Source organism: Blennius ocellaris (genome assembly GCF_963422515.1).
Source record: "Blennius ocellaris genome assembly, contig: SCAFFOLD_250, whole genome shotgun sequence".
In the NCBI taxonomy this organism is placed as follows: Eukaryota; Metazoa; Chordata; class Actinopteri; order Blenniiformes; family Blenniidae; genus Blennius; species Blennius ocellaris.
The window spans coordinates 22501-43356 of NW_027662138.1; the positions used below are offsets into that span (position 1 = coordinate 22501).

Sequence of the window (20856 nt, forward strand, 5' to 3'; positions counted from 1 at the left end):
ACATCGTTGGACAACGACGGCATCCTGTCTCACGACGCCGCGGTCGGGGTGAGTCCCGCCTTCCCCGCCGCCGCCGCCGTCGTCGGCCTGTCAGAGCAGCTCCAGCTGGCGAAGCCCCGCCCCCTCGTCCGTCCCAAAAATGGCCTCCAGCCGCCTGCTGGCGGCCAGCCCGCTTTCCCGGCCCCGCCCCTGCCCACTCAGCGAATCGGAAAGCGGCGTTTCTCTATGGGCGTCGGCTTGAAGGGGCTGGCCAAGCGCCGGCGCCGCGCCAACAGCGACAGCCAATCGGATCCCGTGCTTCCAAGCCACTTCCTGCTGGGCGGGAACATCTTCGACCCGCTGAACCTGAACTCCCTGCTGGACGAAGACGTGAACAGGTGAGTCCACTGTCCTCCACTGTCCTCAGTGTCCTTCAGCTCTCCCTCACCCGGGCCCCGCCCCTTTACCGCCGCAGGGCCACCAATCAGGAGACCCCAAAGTGCTCGCCCCTGCCGTCCCGGGGCGGAGACCCCGTGGAGATCCTGGTTCCGCGTGACATCACCGACCCCCTGAACCTGAAGGGCGGGGGGAGGGACGGGAAGGACGGCGGCGGCGTCCTGCTGTCCCCCCTGAAGTCCAGGCGGAGACACCGGCCCAGACACCACGGGGGGGGAGGAGCCGGGGAGAAGGAGGCGGTGCCGGCCCGGCTGTTCCCGCCCACAGGTGAACTGACAGGTGACGTCTGACTCCTCCCCTTTTTTTAAAGCAAGGCGCTATTCGCCGTGCTAACGTCCCGGTCCTGCTTGCAGTGTCTCTGTTGACCAGAGAGGGCAGCGTCCCTGCGTCTCCCCTCCCCTGCGAGCTCAACACGGCCATCACCTGCCGGGACGACGTGGCCCCGCCCCCCATCCTCCCCCGGAGACACACCCACCCTCCCCCAGGCTCCGCCCACAAGGCCTCCACTCAGGGCCACCGGAGACGGCGGCGCACCACCTCCGCGAGGTCGTCGGACGCCACGGCGAACACCGTCACCGCGGCAACCGCAACTCGGCCGACCAGGTTCCAGACGCCGCTGGTGGGCGGGGCTAAGGCGAGTGACCCGCGGCGCGGCTCCGCCCGGCCGCCGCAGAAGAAGGACCGGCGTCGCTACCAGCACGGCAACCACAGCCGTTACTACGGCTACCAGGGTTTCTATGGCGACAGGTGGGAGGGGCGGATAGGGGCAGGGGATGACCCGCGACTCCGCCTCCTGGACGCCGATTGGTTCAGAGGCAAACACGTGCTGGACGTTGGCTGTGGCGCCGGCCACGTGGCTCTCGCTGTCGCCCGGTGGTTCGACCCCGCCCACATTCTGGGGGTGGAGCTAGACGGACGACTGGTCCGAGCAGCCAATCAGAACATTCTGCACTTCCTGTCACATGACCTGGTGGTTGAGGAGAGGGGGAGGGGCTGTAAGGAAGCCCCGCCCTCACAGAGGAAAGAGACGCAGCAGGAGGTGAAGGAGGAGGCGCAGCAGGAGGCGCAGCAGGAGGTGAAGGAGGAGGCGCAGCAGGAGGTGAAGGAGGAGGCGCAGCAGGAGGCGCAGCAGGAGGTGCAGGAGGAGGCGCAGCAGGAGGCGCAGCAGGAGGTGAAGGAGGAGGCGCAGCAGGAGGTGCAGGAGGAGGCGCAGCAGGCCTTCCCGTCCTTCAGGCTGAGTCGCGGGCCCCTCGCTGCTCCTCCTCTCCTCCCTCCGTCCTCCTCCAGGTTCCCCCACAACATCACCTTCATCCAGGTGAGTGTCCCGCCGACCGTCTCCATGGATACCGCTGTGGCTGGTGGTGACATCACCGCCGTTGCTCCGCCCACAGGGTGACTACGTCACGCAGAGGGAGGCGTGGCCTGGCCGGGGTCAGTATGACGTCATCCTGTGTCTGGGCGTGACCAAGTGGGTGCACCTGCAGTCGGGGGACGGGGGCGTGGCCAGGCTGTTCAGACGGGCCTATCAGAGCCTGTCGCCGGGCGGATTGTTGGTCCTGGAGGCACAACCATGGAGCAGCTACAGCCACAGCAAGAGGGCGTCGGTGAGTCCGCCTGTCTGTCCGTCCACCTGTCTGTCCACCAGCATGTCCACCTGTCTCTCTGTCTGTCCACCAACATGTCCTCCAGCCTGTCTGTCCACCAGCATGTCCACCAGTCTGTCTGTCCACCAGCATGTCCAGCTGTCTCTCTGTCTGTCCACCAACATGTCCTCCAGCCTGTCTGTCCACCAGCATGTCCACCAGTCTGTCTGTCCACCAGCATGTCCAGCTGTCTCTGTCTGTCCACCAACATGTCCTCCAGTCTGTCTGTCCACCAGTCTGTCTGCCCACCAGCATGTCCTCCAGCCTGTCTGTCCACCAGCATGTCCACCTGTCTCTCTGTCTGTCCACCAACATGTCCTCCAGCCTGTCTGTCCACCAGCATGTCCACCTGTCTCTCTGTCCACCAGCATGTCCACCTGTCTCTCTGTCCACCAGCATGTCCTCTAGTCTGTCTGTCCACCAGCATGTCCACCTGTCTGTCTGTCCACCAGTCTGTCTGTCCACCAGCATGTCCAGCTGTCTCTCTGTCTGTCCACCAACATGTCCTCCAGCCTGTCTGTCCACCAGCATGTCCACCTGTCTCTGTCCACCAGCATGTCCACCTGTCTCTCTGTCTGTCCACCAGCATGTCCACCAGTCTGTCTGTCCACCAGCATGTCCAGCTGTCTCCAGGTGTGACGTTGTGTCTTCCAGGAGAACACGTTCCGTCAGTACCGCAGCCTGAGACTGAGACCAGAACAGTTCACGTCCTTCCTGATGGACATGGTGGGCTTCAGCTCCTACCGCCTGCTCAAACACACAGGTGAGACACACACACACACACACACACACACACACACACACACACACACTGTGTGCTAACGTGAGTTGTGTGTTGCTAGGTAACCACCGGCCCGTCTACCTGTTCCACAAAGGCCCCGCCCACAGGAACTGACCCACCTGGATGGCCCCGCCTCTACAGAAGAGGAGTGAGCTGATTGGCTCGCTCAGATCAGTGTGATGACATCACGGCGCCGAGGACAATGACCTGAATGGGATTGGACAGCAGCTGTCCTGACGACGTGATTGGCCCTCCTGAGAGCAAAGCATTGTGGGAGTTCGAGGTCAATGACATTTCATATAGAACGAGCTTAAAGAGACTCTATTGGTCGATCTCTTCTGACCAATCAGCTCATTGACTGGTTCTTTCTGGCCAATCGTGTGAAATAAACTGCTTCTTTGATCTGGACTGTGTCTTTGAGCTTCTGCTCCAGATCAAAGGTCAAGAGAACCTGGAGCCTGGAAACCACCTCTGGTCCATTTCTTGTTGCTTTGACACTCTTTACTTCATTACTTTAACCAAGTTAGTTACATTGAACTAGTTACATTAAACTAGTTAGTTACATTAAACTAGTTAGTCACTACAAACTAGTTCCATTAAGCTACAAACTAGTTCCATTAAGCTATAAACTAGTTAGCTACATTAAACTAGTTAGTCACTACAAACTAGTTACATTAAGCTATAAACTAGTTACATAAAACTAGTTAGTGTAGCACTAGTGCTAGACCTCCACCTGGAGGGGGGCCACACCAGACCAGGTCCGTGCCGGTCCTGGTTTTAGTATTGACCAGCTGATCCCTGCTGCACTTCCCCGGCGGCCCAGCAGGAGGCAGCAGGGCTCCTCTGCTCCTCTACAGGGGGGCGGGTGTACCAGGGGTCTGGTCCAGGAACCGGGAGGCGGACCCTCTGACCCCCTCTGGCCTGGACCAGAACCAGAACCTGGTTCTTTCTGGGGGGGAGCCTCTATTGTGTGTGTGTGTGCAGATGCTCTCTCTCTCTCGCTCCCTTCATTCCTGCTGTAACTCGTCCCAGATGTTGGAGGATGGAGACGAACATGAGACACCAGATGGATGGAATGTGTGTGTGTGTGTGTGCTGACCTTTGACCCCTCCCCCACAGTGGCAGCAGGAGGCTCCTCTTCCACTTCCTGGAGCCACATTCCTGCCGCCACCCGACAGGAAGTGATGTCACGGCGCTGCTTCCTGGACTTCCTGTGTGTCCTATGATGAAGATCCTGACTGTTACCTTCATCATCATCATCATCTTCTTCTCCTTCTCCATCCTTCCATCATCCATGCAGTGCTTTGATCCCTACAGCTGTCAGGTCCCCACTGTGACCTTTGACCCTGATCAGCGCCCCAGAACCTGGATAGCCAACGTGAAGAGGATTAGTCAGGGTCAGTTTTAAGCCACTCCCACTTTGGAAGAAGGGGCGGAGTCACCGTGGCTGACGACGTCTCAACGATTAACGTTCCACCATGGTTTCTCTCACACACACACACACACACACACACACACACACACACACACACACACACACACAGCTGGTCTTGATAAAGTTCTCGTGCTTCATCTGGAAGTGATTTTCAATCGAGGGAAAAGTGAAGAAGAGGAGAGTCTGAGATGAAAGAGGAAAACTGTGTGTGTGTGTGTGTGTGTGTGTGTGTGTGTGTGTGTGTGATGGTGTGTGTGTGTGTGTGTGTGATGGTGTGTGTGTGTGTGTGTGTGATAAAGCTCCAGGTTTTATTGTTGAAGTTTCTTTATAAAAAGACGTTTTATAAAAACATCGAGTACAAAACACGTTTACATTCTGATGGTTCTTAAAGGCACAGGTCCGGTCCAGGTCCGGTCCGGTCGGTCCAGGTCCGGTCGGTCCGGGTCCAGTCCGGTCCGGTCCGGGTCCAGTCGGTCCGGTCCGCTCCGGGTCCGGTAAGTCCAGTCCGGTCCGGTCCGGGTCCAGTCGGTCCAGTCCGGTCCGGTCGGTCCAGTCCGGTCGGTCCGGTCTGGTCCGGGTCCAGTCCGGTCCGGTCGGTCCAGTCCGGTCGGTCCGGTCTGGTCCGGGTCCAGTCGGTCCAGTCCGGTCGGTCCGGTCTGGTCCGGGTCCAGTCGGTCCGGTCCGGTCCAGTCGGTCCAGTCCGGTCGGTCCGGTCTGGTCCGGGTCCAGTCGGTCCGGTCCGGTCCAGTCGGTCCAGTCCGGTCGGTCCGGTCTGGTCCGGTCCAGTTCTGGATGAAGAGAACCGTCACATCCGACACGACGGACCAAGTTTCTGGGTCTTTGTTGAAACCAGAACTGGACCAAGTCCTGCGAGTCCGAGAACCAAGAAGTCCTGAGAGGTTCTGCAGAAACTCCAGAACCAGTTCCAGAACCACGTCGGCCAGCGGTCCAGAAGAACCCAGAGGGTCAGTCCGGTCCAGTCAGAACCTCCAGAGGTCCCGGGGGGTACTCCAGAACCCGTCTCTGTCCAGAACCCGTCTCGGTCCAGAACCCGTCTCGGTCCAGTCCAAACCCCCAGAGGTCTCAGGGAATACTCCAGAACGTTGGTCCCAAAGCTCCAGGTCCTGGTCTGTGAGTCCAACAGAACCAGGTCCTGCTGAACAGGTGAGCAGTGGGCGGGGCTTCATCACGACCAATCAGAACAGTTGGGTTCTGATTGGATCTCAAGAGCTCCTTGGCTCCGATAGGTGGAAGAGAGAAAGTGGGCGGAGCCTCAATGCGGATTCGGTCAAAGGTCTCTTATTGGTCCAATGGTCAGGGGCGGAGCCTCCCGCACCTCCTGAGGCAGGGGGAGGCTGTGATTGGTCAGTAGAGCAGTGTGGGCGGGGCTTTGTGTATCTGGAGTGTCTGGATGGACGAGAGGATTTTCTTCTGGTGGCCGGCGAGGGTCACGCCCACTCTGAGCAGGTCGCTATGGAAACCACAGTTCACACAAACACAAACACAAAACAAACAAACAAACATGAATGTTTTTAAAGATTTGAAAGATCAAAGTTCTTCAGTTAAAGCGTCATATTAGCAGGCTCCATGTTAGCGTTAGCCTGTTAGCACTAGCAGGCTCCATGTTAGCGTTAGCGGGCTCCATGTTAGCGTTAGCGGGCTCCACGTTAGCACTAGCGGGCTCCACATTAGTGTTAGCGGGCTCCATGTTAGCGCTAGCGGGCTCCATGTTAGCGCTAGCGGGCTCCATGTTAGCACTAGCGGGCTCCACGTTAGCACTAGCGGGCTCCACGTTAGCACTAGCGGGCTCCACGTTAGTGTTAGCGGGCTCCATGTTAGTATTAGCAGACTCCGTGTTAGCGTTAGCAGGCTCCATGTTAGCACTAGCGGGCTCCATGTTAGCGCTAGCAGGCTCCATGTTAGCACTAGCGGGCTCCATGTTAGCGCTAGCAGGCTCCATGTTAGCACTAGCGGGCTCCATGTTAGCGCTAGCGGGCTCCATGTTAGCGCTAGCGGGCTCTCACTCGGTGTCCAGCTGGGACAGCAGGTCGAGGCTACAGAAGCCGTTCTGCAGGAAGCTAGCCTCGTAGCGCTCCATCCTGATCGCTCGCAGCCACTCGGACACGGAGCCACCGGCCGGCGGGGGAGGGGGGGCCCGCGGGTCCAGCAGGGGCTGCGACGGACTGGGACACAAAGACCAGGATGAGGACCGGCACCTGTGTGTGTGTCCAACCCTGACCTCTGACCCCCGACCCAACTCACCTGACCTCTGACCCCTAACCTCACCACTGACCTCTGACCCCGGCTCACCTCACCCCTCACCCCTGCCCCCGCCTCACCTCACCCCGCCTCACCTCACCACTGACCCCCGCCCCAGCTCACCTGGCCCCTAACATTTGACCCCTGACCCCTGCCTCACCTCAGCTCACCCCTGCCCCCGCCTCACCTCACCCCTGACCCCTGACCCCTGCCCCCTGCCCCCGGCTCACCTGGCTCCCGGCGTGGCCCTCAGGGAGGCGGGGTTCCGGATGAGGCGGTCCAGCGCGGCCACCAGGTGGGCGAAGCGGGGCCGCTGGACCCGGTCCTTCTGCCAGCAGTCCAGCATGAGGAGGTGCAGGGGGGGGGGGGCAGCCCGGGGGGGGGGGCAGGCGGTAGTCCTGCTCCACGGCGTTGATCACGTCCTGGTTGCTCAGGTCCCAGTAGGGACGCTCGCCGTACGACAGGACCTCCCACATCACCACGCCGAAGCTCCACACGTCACTGGCCCACGTGAACTTCCTGGACCAGGACCAGGACCACTGCCTCAGGTCCAGGTCCAGGTCCAGGACCAGAACCACTGCCTCAGGTCCAGGACCAGAACCAGAACCACTGCCTCAGGTCCAGGACCAGAACCAGGTGGAACCAGCCTGAACCCTGAGAACCGGGTCCTCTCTGTATGACCTGGTCCTGGTTCTGTCGGGATCTACAACGAGGAGCAGGAGCCACAGCGCCCCTACAGGCCCTACGCCCCTACAGGCCCTACGTCCCTACGGGCCCTACGTCCCTACAGGCCCTACGTCCCTAGAGGCCCTACAGGCCCTACGCCCCTAGAGGCCCTACGGGCCCTACGCCCCAGAGGCCCTACAGGCCCTACGTCCCTACGCCCCTACAGGCCCTACGTCCCTACGGGCCCTATGCCCCTACAGGCCCTACGTCCCTACGGGCCCTACGCCCCTAGAGGCCCTACAGGCCCTACGCCCCTAGAGGCCCTACGGGCCCTATGCCCCTACAGGCCCTACGTCCCTACGGGCCCTACGCCCCTAGAGGCCCTACAGGCCCTACGTCCCTACGCCCCTACAGGCCCTACGTCCCTACGGGCCCTACGCCCCTAGAGGCCCTACAGGCCCTACGTCCCTACGCCCCTACAGGCCCTACGCCCCTACAGGCCCTACGCCCCTACGGGCCCTACGCCCCTACAGGCCCTACGTCCCTACGGGCCCTACGTCCCTACAGGCCCTACGTCCCTACGCCCCTACAGGCGTGTCTGATTGGCCAGAGGATGTGGGCGGAGCCTCGTCAGCTCAGGTCTCACCTGTAGGCGATGGCTTCAGGAGCCGTCCAGCGGATCGGCATCTTCCCCCCCTGACACACACACACACACACACACACATCAATCAACCAACCAGTAACCAGTAGTACTAGCAGTACTAGCAGTACTAGCAGTACTAGTAACTGGTCCCTACCAGAGAACTGGTGTACGTCGGGTCTGAAGAGTTTTCTGTCAGGAACCTGCTGAGTCCGAAGTCCGAGACCTGGAGACACAAGGGACTCTGGAGTACTCTGTAGTACTGTGTACTACACAATGTATTACACTGCACTACACTGTAGTACTGTGTAGTATTCTGTACTACACTGTACTTATTACCTAACCGACCTTAAAGTCATACATAATACATTCTACAGTGGAATGTAGTACCTCTACTGTATAAGGAAGTATTAAAGTACTAGTGGAATGTAGTACCTCTACTGTATAAGGAAGTATTAAAGTACTAGTGGAATGTAGTACCTCTACTGTATAAGGAAGTATTAAAGTACTAGTGGAATGTAGTACCTCTACTGTATAAGGAAGTATTAAAGTACTAGTGGAATGTAGTACCTCTACTGTATAAGGAAGTATTAAAGTACTAGTGGAATGTAGTACCTCTACTGTATAAGGAAGTATTAAAGTACTAGTGGAATGTAGTACCTCTACTGTATAAGGAAGTATTAAAGTACTAGTGGAATGTAGTACCTCTACTGTATAAGGAAGTATTAAAGTACTAGTGGAATGTAGTACCTCTACTGTATAAGGAAGCAATAAAGTACTAGTGGAATGTAGTACCTCTACTGTATAAGGAAGTATTAAAGTACTAGTGGAATGTAGTACCTCTACTGTATAAGGAAGCAATAAAGTACTAGTGGAATGTAGTACCTCTACTGTATAAGGAAGTATTAAAGTACTAGTGGAATGTAGTACCTCTACTGTATAAGGAAGTATTAAAGTACTAGTGGAATGTAGTACCTCTACTGTATAAGGAAGCAATAAAGTACTAGTGGAATGTAGTACCTCTACTGTATAAGGAAGTATTAAAGTACTAGTGGAATGTAGTACCTCTACTGTATAAGGAAGTATAAAAGTACTAGTGGAATGTAGTACCTCTACTGTATAAGGAAGTATTAAAGTACTAGTGGAATGTAGTACCTCTACTGTATAAGGAAGTATTAAAGTACTAGTGGAATGTAGTACCTCTACTGTATAAGGAAGTATTAAAGTACTAGTGGAATGTAGTACCTCTACTGTATAAGGAAGTATTAAAGTACTAGTGGAATGTAGTACCTCTACTGTATGGCTGGAAGTATTAAAGTACTAGTGGAATGTAGTACCTCTACTGTATAAGGAAGTATTAAAGTACTAGTGGAATGTAGTACCTCTACTGTATAAGGAAGCAATAAAGTACTAGTGGAATGTAGTACCTCTACTGTATAAGGAAGTATTAAAGTACTAGTGGAATGTAGTACCTCTACTGTATAAGGAAGTATTAAAGTACTAGTGGAATGTAGTACCTCTACTGTATGGCTGGAAGTATTAAAGTACTAGTGGAATGTAGTACCTCTACTGTATAAGGAAGTATTAAAGTACTAGTGGAATGTAGTACCTCTACTGTATAAGGAAGCAATAAAGTACTAGTGGAATGTAGTACCTCTACTGTATGGCTGGAAGTATTGCAGTACTAAAAAGTATTAAAGTACTCTGTCTCTTCTAGGGACGTTTGGACAAACTGGCCGAAGGTCAAAGGTTAAAAACGTCTCATGAACAGCTGGGCTGGTGGGCGGAGCTTCTGACCAGCAGAGTGATGTCACCAGTGATGTCACGAGTTGTGCACACGCCCAGTGTGTTTACATTGAGGAGGATCAAGAGAGGCTTCATCATCATCATCCTCAGTTCTAGTCCAGTGAGACACAAGGCTGGTTCTGCCAGGACCAGGTGGACCAGGTGGACCAGGCCCAGGACCAGGTGGACCAGGCCCAGGCCCAGGCCCAGGCCCAGGCCCAGGCCCAGGACCAGGCCCAGGCCCAGGACCAGGACCAGGACCAGACCCACCTTGCAGACCAGGTTGCAGTTGACCAGGACGTTCCGGGCCGCCAGGTCTCGGTGGACGAAGCTCAGGTCAGACAGGTACTTCATCCCCGCTGAGACGCCCCGCAGGAGTCCTACCAGCTGGAGGACGGAGAACTGTCTGTCCTGCACCTGGGACACGGGGGACACAGGGGAGTCAGGGGACACGGGGGACACAGGGGACACGGGGACACAGGGGAGTCAGGGGACACGGGGGACACGGGGGACACAGGGGAGTCAGGGAAACGGGGGACACAGGGGACACGGGGGACACAGGGGACACAGGGGAGTCAGGGAGAGATGGTCCAGGTCCAGTCAGGTCCAGTCAGGTCCAGGTCCAGTCAGGTCCAGTCAGGTCCAGACAGGTCCAGGTCCAGTCAGGTCCAGGTCCAGGTCCAGGTCCAGTCAGATCCAGTCAGGTCCCGGTCCAGTCAGGTCCAGGTCCAGGTCCAGGTCCAGGTCCAGGGACAGACCCTCAGGAAGCCGTCCAGAGCTCCGTTCTCCATGAACTCGGTGAGGATCATGACGGGACAGGAAGTGGACACCACCCCCTCCAGGTGGATGATGTTGGGGTGCTGGAACTGTCCCATGATGGACGCCTCGGACAGGAAGTCCCTCCTCTGCTGGGCGCTGAAGACCCCCTTCAGGGTCTTGATGGCCACGCAGGTCTCTGTCCTCCCGGGGACCCGGAGCCGGCCCCGGCACACCTCGCCAAACTCACCTGGGGGGGGACCAGGAGAACACCAGGTGAGGACCAGGTGAGCACCAGGTGAGGACCAGGTGAGGACCAGGAGAACACCAGGTGAGGACCAGGAGAACACCAGGTGAGGACCAGGAGAACACCAGGTGAACACCAGGTGAGGACCAGGAGAACACCAGGTGAGGACCAGGAGAACACCAGGTGAACACCAGGTGAGGACCAGGAGAACACCAGGTGAGGACCAGGTGAGCACCAGGTGAGGACCAGGAGAACACCAGGTGAACACCAGGTGAACACCAGGTGAGGACCGGGTGAGCACCAGGTGAGGACCAGGAGAACACCAGGAGAACACCAGGTGAACACCAGGTGAGGACCAGGAGAACACCAGGTGAGGACCAGGAGAACACCAGGTGAGGACCAGGTGAGCACCAGGTGAGCACCAGGAGAACACCAGGTGAGGACCAGGAGAACACCAGGAGAACACCAGGTGAGGAACAGGAGAACACCAGGTGAGGAACAGGAGAACACCAGGAGAACACCAGGTGAGGACCAGGAGAACACCAGGTGAGGACCAGGAGAACACCAGGTGAGGACCAGGAGAACACCAGGTGAGGACCAGGTGAGCACCAGGTGAGGACCAGGTGAGGACCAGGAGAACACCAGGTGAGGACCAGGAGAACACCAGGTGAGGACCAGGAGAACACCAGGTGAGCACCAGGTGAGGACCAGGAGAACACCAGGAGAACACCAGGAGAACACCAGGTGAGGACCGGGTGAGCACCAGGTGAGGACCAGGAGAACACCAGGAGAACACCAGGTGAACACCAGGTGAGGACCAGGAGAACACCAGGTGAGGACCAGGAGAACACCAGGTGAGGACCAGGTGAGCACCAGGTGAGCACCAGGAGAACACCAGGAGAACACCAGGTGAGGACCAGGAGAACACCAGGTGAGGACCAGGAGAACACCAGGTGAGGACCAGGAGAACACCAGGTGAGGAACAGGAGAACACCAGGTGAGGAACAGGAGAACACCAGGAGAACACCAGGTGAGGACCAGGAGAACACCAGGTGAGGACCAGGAGAACACCAGGTGAGGACCAGGTGAGCACCAGGTGAGGACCAGGTGAGGACCAGGAGAACACCAGGTGAGGACCAGGAGAACACCAGGTGAGGACCAGGAGAACACCAGGTGAGGACCAGGTGAGCACCAGGTGTCTCTCGGTCTGAGTGTTACCATGTGTAAGTGGATTTTGAGCTTTTTAACTGACAGACCTCAGAGAGTGAAAATCAAGGACTGTTTTTCAGATGTTGTTTCTGTGAGCACCGGAGCTCCTCAGGGATGTGTTTTGAGTCCTTTGCTTTTTACATTGTACACTCACGACTGTGTATCTTCCTCTGACTCTAACTTGATAATCAAATATGCTGATGACACCACCATCATCGTTCTCATCAGTGATAATGATGATTCCTCTTATAGAGCAGAGATCCAAAATGTGGTTCAGTGGAGTAAAGTTAACAACCTCCAGCTGAACGCATCAAAAACATGTGAACTGGTCTTTGACTTTAGCCGGAACAGTTCTCACACACCTGTAATTATTGAGAACTCCCAGGTGCAGATTGTAGAGGAGTGCACGTTTCTCGGTTTAACTCTCTCTAAAGACCTGAAATGGGTCAAAAACACTAACCGGGTTGTTAAAAAAGCTCGTCAGCGTCTCTACTTTCTACGTAGACTTAGAGAATTTACCACACACTCTAAGATCCTGCTTAATTTTTATGGCTGCACCATTGAAAGTTTACTTGTTGGCTCTGTGACGGTGTGGTTTGGTAACACCACAGACAAAGAGAGGAGAGCTCTAAACAAGAAGACTGTGGGCTGTGAGCTTCCTGTTCTGGAAGTTCTTTATAAATCCAGACTTTTAAACCGAGCACTTGGAATCGTCAATGACTCTTCTGGCCACCCTGGAAAAACCTTGTTCCAGCTTCTTCCTTCTGGCAGAAGAGATCGTTCGCTGAGATGCAGGACGTCTCGATATGCCAGCAGCTTCTTTCCACAAGCTGTTATCAGTCTAAACAGCACTTTAATGTATGATCTTGCTCTTTATTGAATCTGTTTCAGTCGATCGATTTCACAGTGTCAATGGTTCACTGTTCTCTTTGTTTTATTTCTGTACTTTTATCCTGTTTTATTTATGTACTTTTTAATTAAGGTTATTTTATGGCTGTACCTGTCTTGTGCACACTGGGGACTTTTACAAATTTATTCCAATGTGGTTTTACTGCAAATGGCAAATAAATGAATCTGAATCTGAATCTGAATCTGAGGTGAGCACCAGGTGAGGACCAGGAGAACACCAGGTGAGGACCAGGAGAACACCAGGTGAGGACCAGGAGAACACCAGGTGAGGACCAGGTGAGCACCAGGTGAGGACCAGGAGAACACCAGGTGATGTACCAGGTGAACACCAGGAGAACACCAGGTGAGGACCAGGAGAACACCAGGTGAGGACCAGGAGAACACCAGGTGAGGACCAGGAGAACACCAGGTGAGGACCAGGAGAACACCAGGTGAGGACCAGGTGAGCACCAGGTGAGGACCAGGAGAACACCAGGTGATGTACCAGGTGAACACCAGGAGAACACCAGGTGAGGACCAGGAGAACACCAGGTGAGGACCAGGTGAGGACCAGGAGAACACCAGGTGATGTACCAGGTGAACACCAGGAGAACACCAGGTGAGGACCAGGAGAACACCAGGTGAGGACCAGGAGAACACCAGGTGAGGACCAGGTGAGGACCAGGAGAACACCAGGTGAGGACCAGGAGAACACCAGGTGAGGACCAGGAGAACACCAGGTGAGGACCAGGTGAGCACCAGGTGAGGACCAGGAGAACACCAGGTGATGTACCAGGTGAACACCAGGAGAACACCAGGTGAGGACCAGGTGAACACCAGGAGAACACCAGGTGAGGTACCAGGTGAGGTACCAGGTGAACACCAGGAGAACACCAGGTGAGGACCAGGTGAGGACCAGGTGAACACCAGGAGAACACCAGGTGAGGTACCAGGTGAGGACCAGGTGAGGACCAGGTGAGGTACCAGGTGAGGTACCTGCTCCGATGACCTCCTCGATCTGGACGAAGGAGGCGTCGATCTCCTTAGTGAACTCCTTCACGGCCTGGTTTGGATCCTCGTAGGTGAACGGGTCGATGTACACCTTCATCGCTATGGCAACCACATGATGACATCATCGTCAGTTCATAAACAGGAAGTGAAGGAGCCGTCTGATTGGTCGAGGACTCACTCTGTCCCATCTGGTAGTGTCCAATCAGATCAGTCCTCTGAGCCAGCTTCCTCCTCCTGACACACACACACACACACACACACACACACACACACACACACACACACACACACACACACACACACACACACACACACACACACACACACACACACACACACACACACACCAGCGTGAGACTTGTCTTCTATATAAAGACGAGAAACTGTGAGAGTCAGAGATACACAACCGTGTGTGTGTGTGTGTGTGTGTGTGTGTGTGTGTGTGTGTGTGTGTGTGTGTGTGTGTGTGTGTGTGTGTCAGGATGCTCCCTCCCTGCTCTCCTTAACAGAACAATAGAAAACACTGACCTCAGGTTCACACACACACACACACACACACACACACACACACACACACACACACACACACACACACACACACCGGTAGCAGACGGCGGCGGCGGCTAGCAGCAGCAGCGTCGCCATGGCGACGAGGACGGCGGTAACCACGAGGTGAGACTGAGACAGACCTGAGAACCGAAGAGAAACAACCTGTTGACTCCACTCCAGTCTCATGTCAACAACTCCACACACACACATCAGAACCCCAGAACCCAGTAGAACCCCCAGAACCCACTAGAACCCACTAGAACCCAGTAGAACCCCCAGAACCCAGTAGAACCCCCAGAACCCACTAGAACCCCCAGAACCCACTAGAACCCAGTAGAACCCCCAGAACCCACTAGAACCCCCAGAACCCACTAGAACCCAGTAGAACCCCCAGAACCCACTAGAACCCCCCAGAACCCAGTAGAACCCAGTAGAACCCAGTAGAACCGTGGTACCGTCAGGTCCGGTGCTGAAGCTGCGTGCCGGGCTGAAGGTTCCGTACCCGGCCTGGGTTCTGGCTCGGACCTGTACCATGTAGGACGAGGACCGACGCAGCCCGGCCAGAACCAGGAGGGGGGTCCTGCTGGACCGGTACTGCCAGGACCCCGAGTCCAACCCGTCCTGGGGACAGGGACCGGGTCAGAACCCTGTGAGTGTGTGTGTGTGTGTGTGTGAGTGTGTGTGTGTGTGTGAGTGTGTGTGTGTGTGTGTGTGTGTGTGAGTGTGTGTGTGTGTGTGTGTGTGTGTGTGTGTGTGTGTGTGTGTGTGTGTGTGTGTGTGTGTGTGTGTGTGTGTGGTGTGTGTGTGTGTGTGTGTGTGTGTGTGTGTGTGTGTGTGTGTGTGTGTGTGTGTGTGTGGGTGTGTGGTGTGTGTGTGTGTGTGTGTGTGTGTGTGTGTGTGTGTGTGTGTGTGTGTGTGTACCTTGGGTGTGTAGCGGATCTGGTAGTCCAGGATCTGGTTCTGGTCCTGGAGAACCGGGACGTTCCACTCTAGAACCAGGCTGGACTCTGAGGCCTCGGTTCTCCTCAAGCCGGACACTGGAGGAGGGCCTGCTCACACACACACACACACACACACACACACACACACACACAGTCAGGGCCTGAGTGGGCGGGGCTAAAGGAGGCGTGGTGGTGCTGCGGTCTCACCGTCCCGGCTGGTGGTGACGTTGACCCGGTCGGAGGCCGGCTCTGATTGGCTGAGGGCGGAGACGCCGTTCAGGGATTGGACGGTGAAGACGTAGCGGCTGTGTGGGCGGAGCCCCCGGACCTCCACCCGGCGCCGCGCCAGCCGCGCCGCCGGCCGGTACGACACGCCGGCGTCACACGGGGAGCAGCTGGCCAATCCCTGAGCAGGACACAGCCAGGGGGCGGAGTCAGGGCCGATCCGGCTGGACCGGTTCTCCATGGTTCTGTACGGTTGGACCAGTAGAACCGGTTCCAGCCGGGTCACACTGGTTTTGACTGGTCTGACGTGGTTCTGGTTCTGGTTCTGTACCTGGTCCTGGTTACTGTACTTCATCCCTACCGCAAGTCCTTCATCCTTACCGCAGGTCCTTCAACCCTACCGCAACCATACCGAACCGTACCAGAGCGTACCATACTGAACCATACTGAACCATACCAAACCATACCAGAGCGTACCATACTGAACCATACCAAACCATACCAGAGCGTACCATACTGAACCATACCAAACCGTACCAGAGCGTACCATACTGAACCATACTGAACCATACCAAACCATACCAGAGCGTACCATACTGAACCATACCAAACCATACCAGAGCGTACCATACTGAACCATACCAGAGTGAACCATACCAGAGCGTACATACTGAACCATACCAGAGCGTACCATACCAGAGCGTACATACTGAACCATACCAGAGCGTACCATACCAGAGCGTACATACTGAACCATACCAGAGCGTACCATACCAGAGCGTACATACTGAACCATACCAGAGCGTACCATACCGAACCATACCAGAGCGTACCATACCAGAGCGTACATACTGAACCATACCAGAGTGAACCATACCAGAGCGTACATACTGAACCATACCAGAGCGCACCATACTGAACCATACCAGAGCGTACCATACCAGAGCGTACATACTGAACCATACCAGAGCGTACCATACTGAACCATACCAGAGTGAACCATACCAGAGCGTACATACTGAACCATACCAGAGCGTACCATACTGAACCATACCAGAGCGTACCATACTGAACCATACCAAACCATACCAGAGCGTACCATACCGAACCACACCAGAGCGTACCATACTGAACCATACCAGAGCGTACCATACTGAACCATACCAGAGCGTACCATACTGAACCATACCAAACCATACCAGAGCGTACCATACCGAACCACACCAGAGCGTACCATACTGAACCATACCAGAGCGTACCATACTGAACCATACCAGAGCGTACCATACTGAACCATACTGAACCATACTGAACCATACCAGAGCGTACCATACTGAACCATACTGAACCATACCAGAGCGTACCATACCGAACCACACCAGAGCGTACCATACTGAACCATACCAGAGCGTACCATACTGAACCATACCAGAGCGTACCATACTGAACCATACTGAACCATACTGAACCATACCAGAGCGTACCATACTGAACCATACTGAACCATACTGAACCATACCAAACCATACCAGAGCGTACCATACCGAACCACACCAGAGCGTACCATACCGAACCACACCAGAGCGTACCATACTGAACCATACCAGAGCGTACATACTGAACCATACCGAACCACACCAGAGCGTACATACTGAACCATACCAGAGCGTACCATACTGAACCATACTGAACCATACTGAACCATACCAGAGCGTACCATACTGAACCATACTGAACCATACTGAACCATACCAAACCATACCAGAGCGTACCATACCGAACCACACCAGAGCGTACCATACCGAACCACACCAGAGCGTACCATACTGAACCATACCAGAGCGTACATACTGAACCATACCGAACCATACCAGAGCGTACCATACTGAACCATACCAGAGCGTACCATACTGAACCATACTGAACCATACCAGAGCGTACATACTGAACCATACTGAACCATACCAGAGCGTACCATACTGAACCATACCAGAGCGTACCATACTGAACCATACTGAACCATACCAGAGCGTACCATACTGAACCATACTGAACCATACCAGAGCGTACATACTGAACCATACTGAACCATACCAGAGCGTACATACTGAACCATACTGAACCATACCAGAGCGTACCATACTGAACCATACCAGAGCGTACCATACTGAACCATACTGAACCATACCAGAGCGTACATACTGAACCATACTGAACCATACCAGAGCGTACATACTGAACCATACTGAACCATACCAGAGCGTACCATACTGAACCATACCAGAGCGTACCATACTGAACCATACCAGAGCGTACCATACTGAACCATACCAGAGCGTACCATACTGAACCATACCAGAGCGTACATACTGAACCATACTGAACCATACCAGAGCGTACCATACTGAACCATACCAGAGCGTACCATACTGAACCATACCGAACCATACCAGAGCGTACATACTGAACCATACTGAACCATACCAGAGCGTACCATACTGAACCATACCAGAGCGTACCATACTGAACCATACTGAACCATACCAGAGCGTACCATACTGAACCATACTGAACCATACCAGAGCGTACATACTGAACCATACTGAACCATACCAGAGCGTACCATACTGAACCATACCAGAGCGTACCATACTGAACCATACCAGAGCGTACCATACTGAACCATACTGAACCATACCAGAGCGTACATACTGAACCATACTGAACCATACCAGAGCGTACATACTGAACCATACTGAACCATACCAGAGCGTACATACTGAACCATACTGAACCATACCAGAGCGTACCATACTGAACCATACCAGAGCGTACCATACTGAACCATACCAGAGCGTACCATACTGAACCATACCAGAGCGTACCATACTGAACCATACCAGAGCGTACCATACTGAACCATACCAGAGCGTACATACTGAACCATACTGAACCATACCAGAGCGTACCATACTGAACCATACTGAACCATACTGAACCATACCAGAGCGTACCATACTGAACCATACTGAACCATACCAGAGCGTACCATACCGAACCACACCAGAGCGTACCATACTGAACCATACCAGAGCGTACCATACTGAACCATACCAGAGCGTACCATACTGAACCATACTGAACCATACTGAACCATACCAGAGCGTACCATACTGAACCATACTGAACCATACTGAACCATACCAAACCATACCAGAGCGTACCATACCGAACCACACCAGAGCGTACCATACCGAACCACACCAGAGCGTACCATACTGAACCATACCAGAGCGTACATACTGAACCATACCGAACCACACCAGAGCGTACATACTGAACCATACCAGAGCGTACCATACTGAACCATACTGAACCATACTGAACCATACCAGAGCGTACCATACTGAACCATACTGAACCATACTGAACCATACCAAACCATACCAGAGCGTACCATACCGAACCACACCAGAGCGTACCATACCGAACCACACCAGAGCGTACCATACTGAACCATACCAGAGCGTACATACTGAACCATACCGAACCATACCAGAGCGTACATACTGAACCATACTGAACCATACCAGAGCGTACCATACTGAACCATACCAGAGCGTACCATACTGAACCATACTGAACCATACCAGAGCGTACATACTGAACCATACTGAACCATACCAGAGCGTACCATACCTGAACCATAACCCAAGAGCGTACCATACTGAACCATACTGAACCATACCAGAGCGTACATACTGAACCATACTGAACCATACCAGAGCGTACATACTGAACCATACTGAACCATACCAGAGCGTACCATACTGAACCATACTGAACCATACCAGAGCGTACCATACTGAACCATACTGAACCATACCAGAGCGTACATACTGAACCATACTGAACCATACCAGAGCGTACATACTGAACCATACTGAACCATACCAGAGCGTACCATACTGAACCATACCAGAGCGTACATACTGAACCATACTGAACCATACCAGAGCGTACCATACTGAACCATACTGAACCATACCAGAGCGTACATACTGAACCATTACTGAACCATACCAGAGCGTACATACTGAACCATACTGAACCATACCAGAGCGTACCATACTGAACCATACCAGAGCGTACCATACTGAACCATACCAGAGCGTACCATACTGAACCATACCAGAGCGTACCATACTGAACATACCAGAGCGTACATACTGAACCATACTGAACCATACCAGAGCGTACCATACTGAACCATACCAGAGCGTACCATACTGAACCATACCGAACCATACCAGAGCGTACATACTGAACCATACTGAACCATACCAGAGCGTACCATACTGAACCATACCAGAGCGTACCATACTGAACCATACTGAACCATACCAGAGCGTACCATACTGAACCATACTGAACCATACCAGAGCGTACATACTGAACCATACTGAACCATACCAGAGCGTACCATACTGAACCATACCAGAGCGTACCATACTGAACCATACCAGAGCGTACCATACTGAACCATACTGAACCATACCAGAGCGTACATACTGAACCATACTGAACCATACCAGAGCGTACATACTGAACCATACTGAACCATACCAGAGCGTACATACTGAACCATACTGAACCATACCAGAGCGTACCATACTGAACCATACCAGAGCGTACCATACTGAACCATACCAGAGCGTATACTGAACCATACCAGAGCGTACCATACTGAACCATACCAGAGCGTACATACTGAACCATACTGAACCATACCAGAGCGTACCATACTGAACCATACCAGAGCGTACCATACTGAACCATACCAGAGCGTACCATACTGAACCATACTGAAACCATACCAGAGCGTACATACTGAACCATACCAGAGCGGTACCATACTGAACCATACCAGAGCGTACATACTGAACCATACCAGAGCGTACATACTGAACCATACTGAACCATACCAGAGCGTACATACTGAACCATACTGAACCATACCAGAGCGTACGCTCCAGCAGAGGGGCCCTACACGGCACCGTACCTTGTGCGCGGCCGGTCCACAGTGTGAGCACACAGCAGCTGGTAGGTAAGGTCGGCGCGGCCCGCCGGCGGTCCAGCGGCTCGCTCCAGTCCAGGGTCACCGTGGTGTGGTTGGTCTGGGCCACGGGGGAGCGAGGAGCCGACGGAGGGCCTGGCACAGAGCAGGGTCACTCACACCACACACACAGGGGGGGGGGGCTTACGGGGGTGGGGGGGGCGGGGCTTACGGGTGCAGGCGGCGTGCGGCGGGTCGGAGTCCGCGCGGTAGTAACCGGGGGGAACACGTGGCAGTAGGCGGAGCCTGGGACACGAGTGTTGCTATTGG

The 20856-nt window shown here is 54.4% G+C and overlaps 2 protein-coding genes across 3 annotated transcripts in view; one reads left to right on the forward strand and one right to left on the reverse strand.

Moving 5' to 3' along the window:
• The window catches only part of LOC308148231 (7SK snRNA methylphosphate capping enzyme-like), a 3977-nt gene extending 710 nt beyond the window's left edge, over positions 1 to 3267 (forward strand). Inside the window, exons 2-7 of one of the 2 annotated variants that reach the window (XM_080521675.1) lie at positions 1 to 377; positions 455 to 714; positions 789 to 1750; positions 1827 to 2039; positions 2733 to 2841; positions 2921 to 3267. The exon at positions 1 to 377 is cut by the window's left edge and continues 46 nt beyond it. In XM_080521675.1, the coding sequence (XP_080377801.1) occupies positions 1 to 377; positions 455 to 714; positions 789 to 1750; positions 1827 to 2039; positions 2733 to 2841; positions 2921 to 2973 (1974 nt within the window). In that variant the 3' untranslated portion in view covers positions 2974 to 3267. The remainder of the gene's footprint in view (positions 378 to 454; positions 715 to 788; positions 1751 to 1826; positions 2040 to 2732; positions 2842 to 2920) is intronic. The other variant, XM_080521676.1, reaches the window with a different exon arrangement.
• Positions 3268 to 4608: 1341 nt separating this feature from the next.
• Positions 4609 to 20851, reverse strand: LOC308148230 (ephrin type-B receptor 4b-like; the record flags this gene model as incomplete). Its single annotated transcript, XM_080521674.1, is given in 19 exon segments — positions 4609 to 5765; positions 6319 to 6477; positions 6784 to 6920; positions 6922 to 7072; positions 7866 to 7915; positions 8017 to 8085; positions 9915 to 10061; positions 10403 to 10650; positions 13741 to 13854; positions 13934 to 13989; positions 14357 to 14444; positions 14760 to 14925; positions 15226 to 15353; positions 15453 to 15651; positions 20533 to 20565; positions 20568 to 20597; positions 20600 to 20682; positions 20759 to 20807; positions 20810 to 20851. Coding segments are annotated over 19 exon segments (2055 nt in total), but the record flags the coding sequence as incomplete, so codon positions are not given.
• Positions 20852 to 20856: the final 5 nt, after the last annotated feature.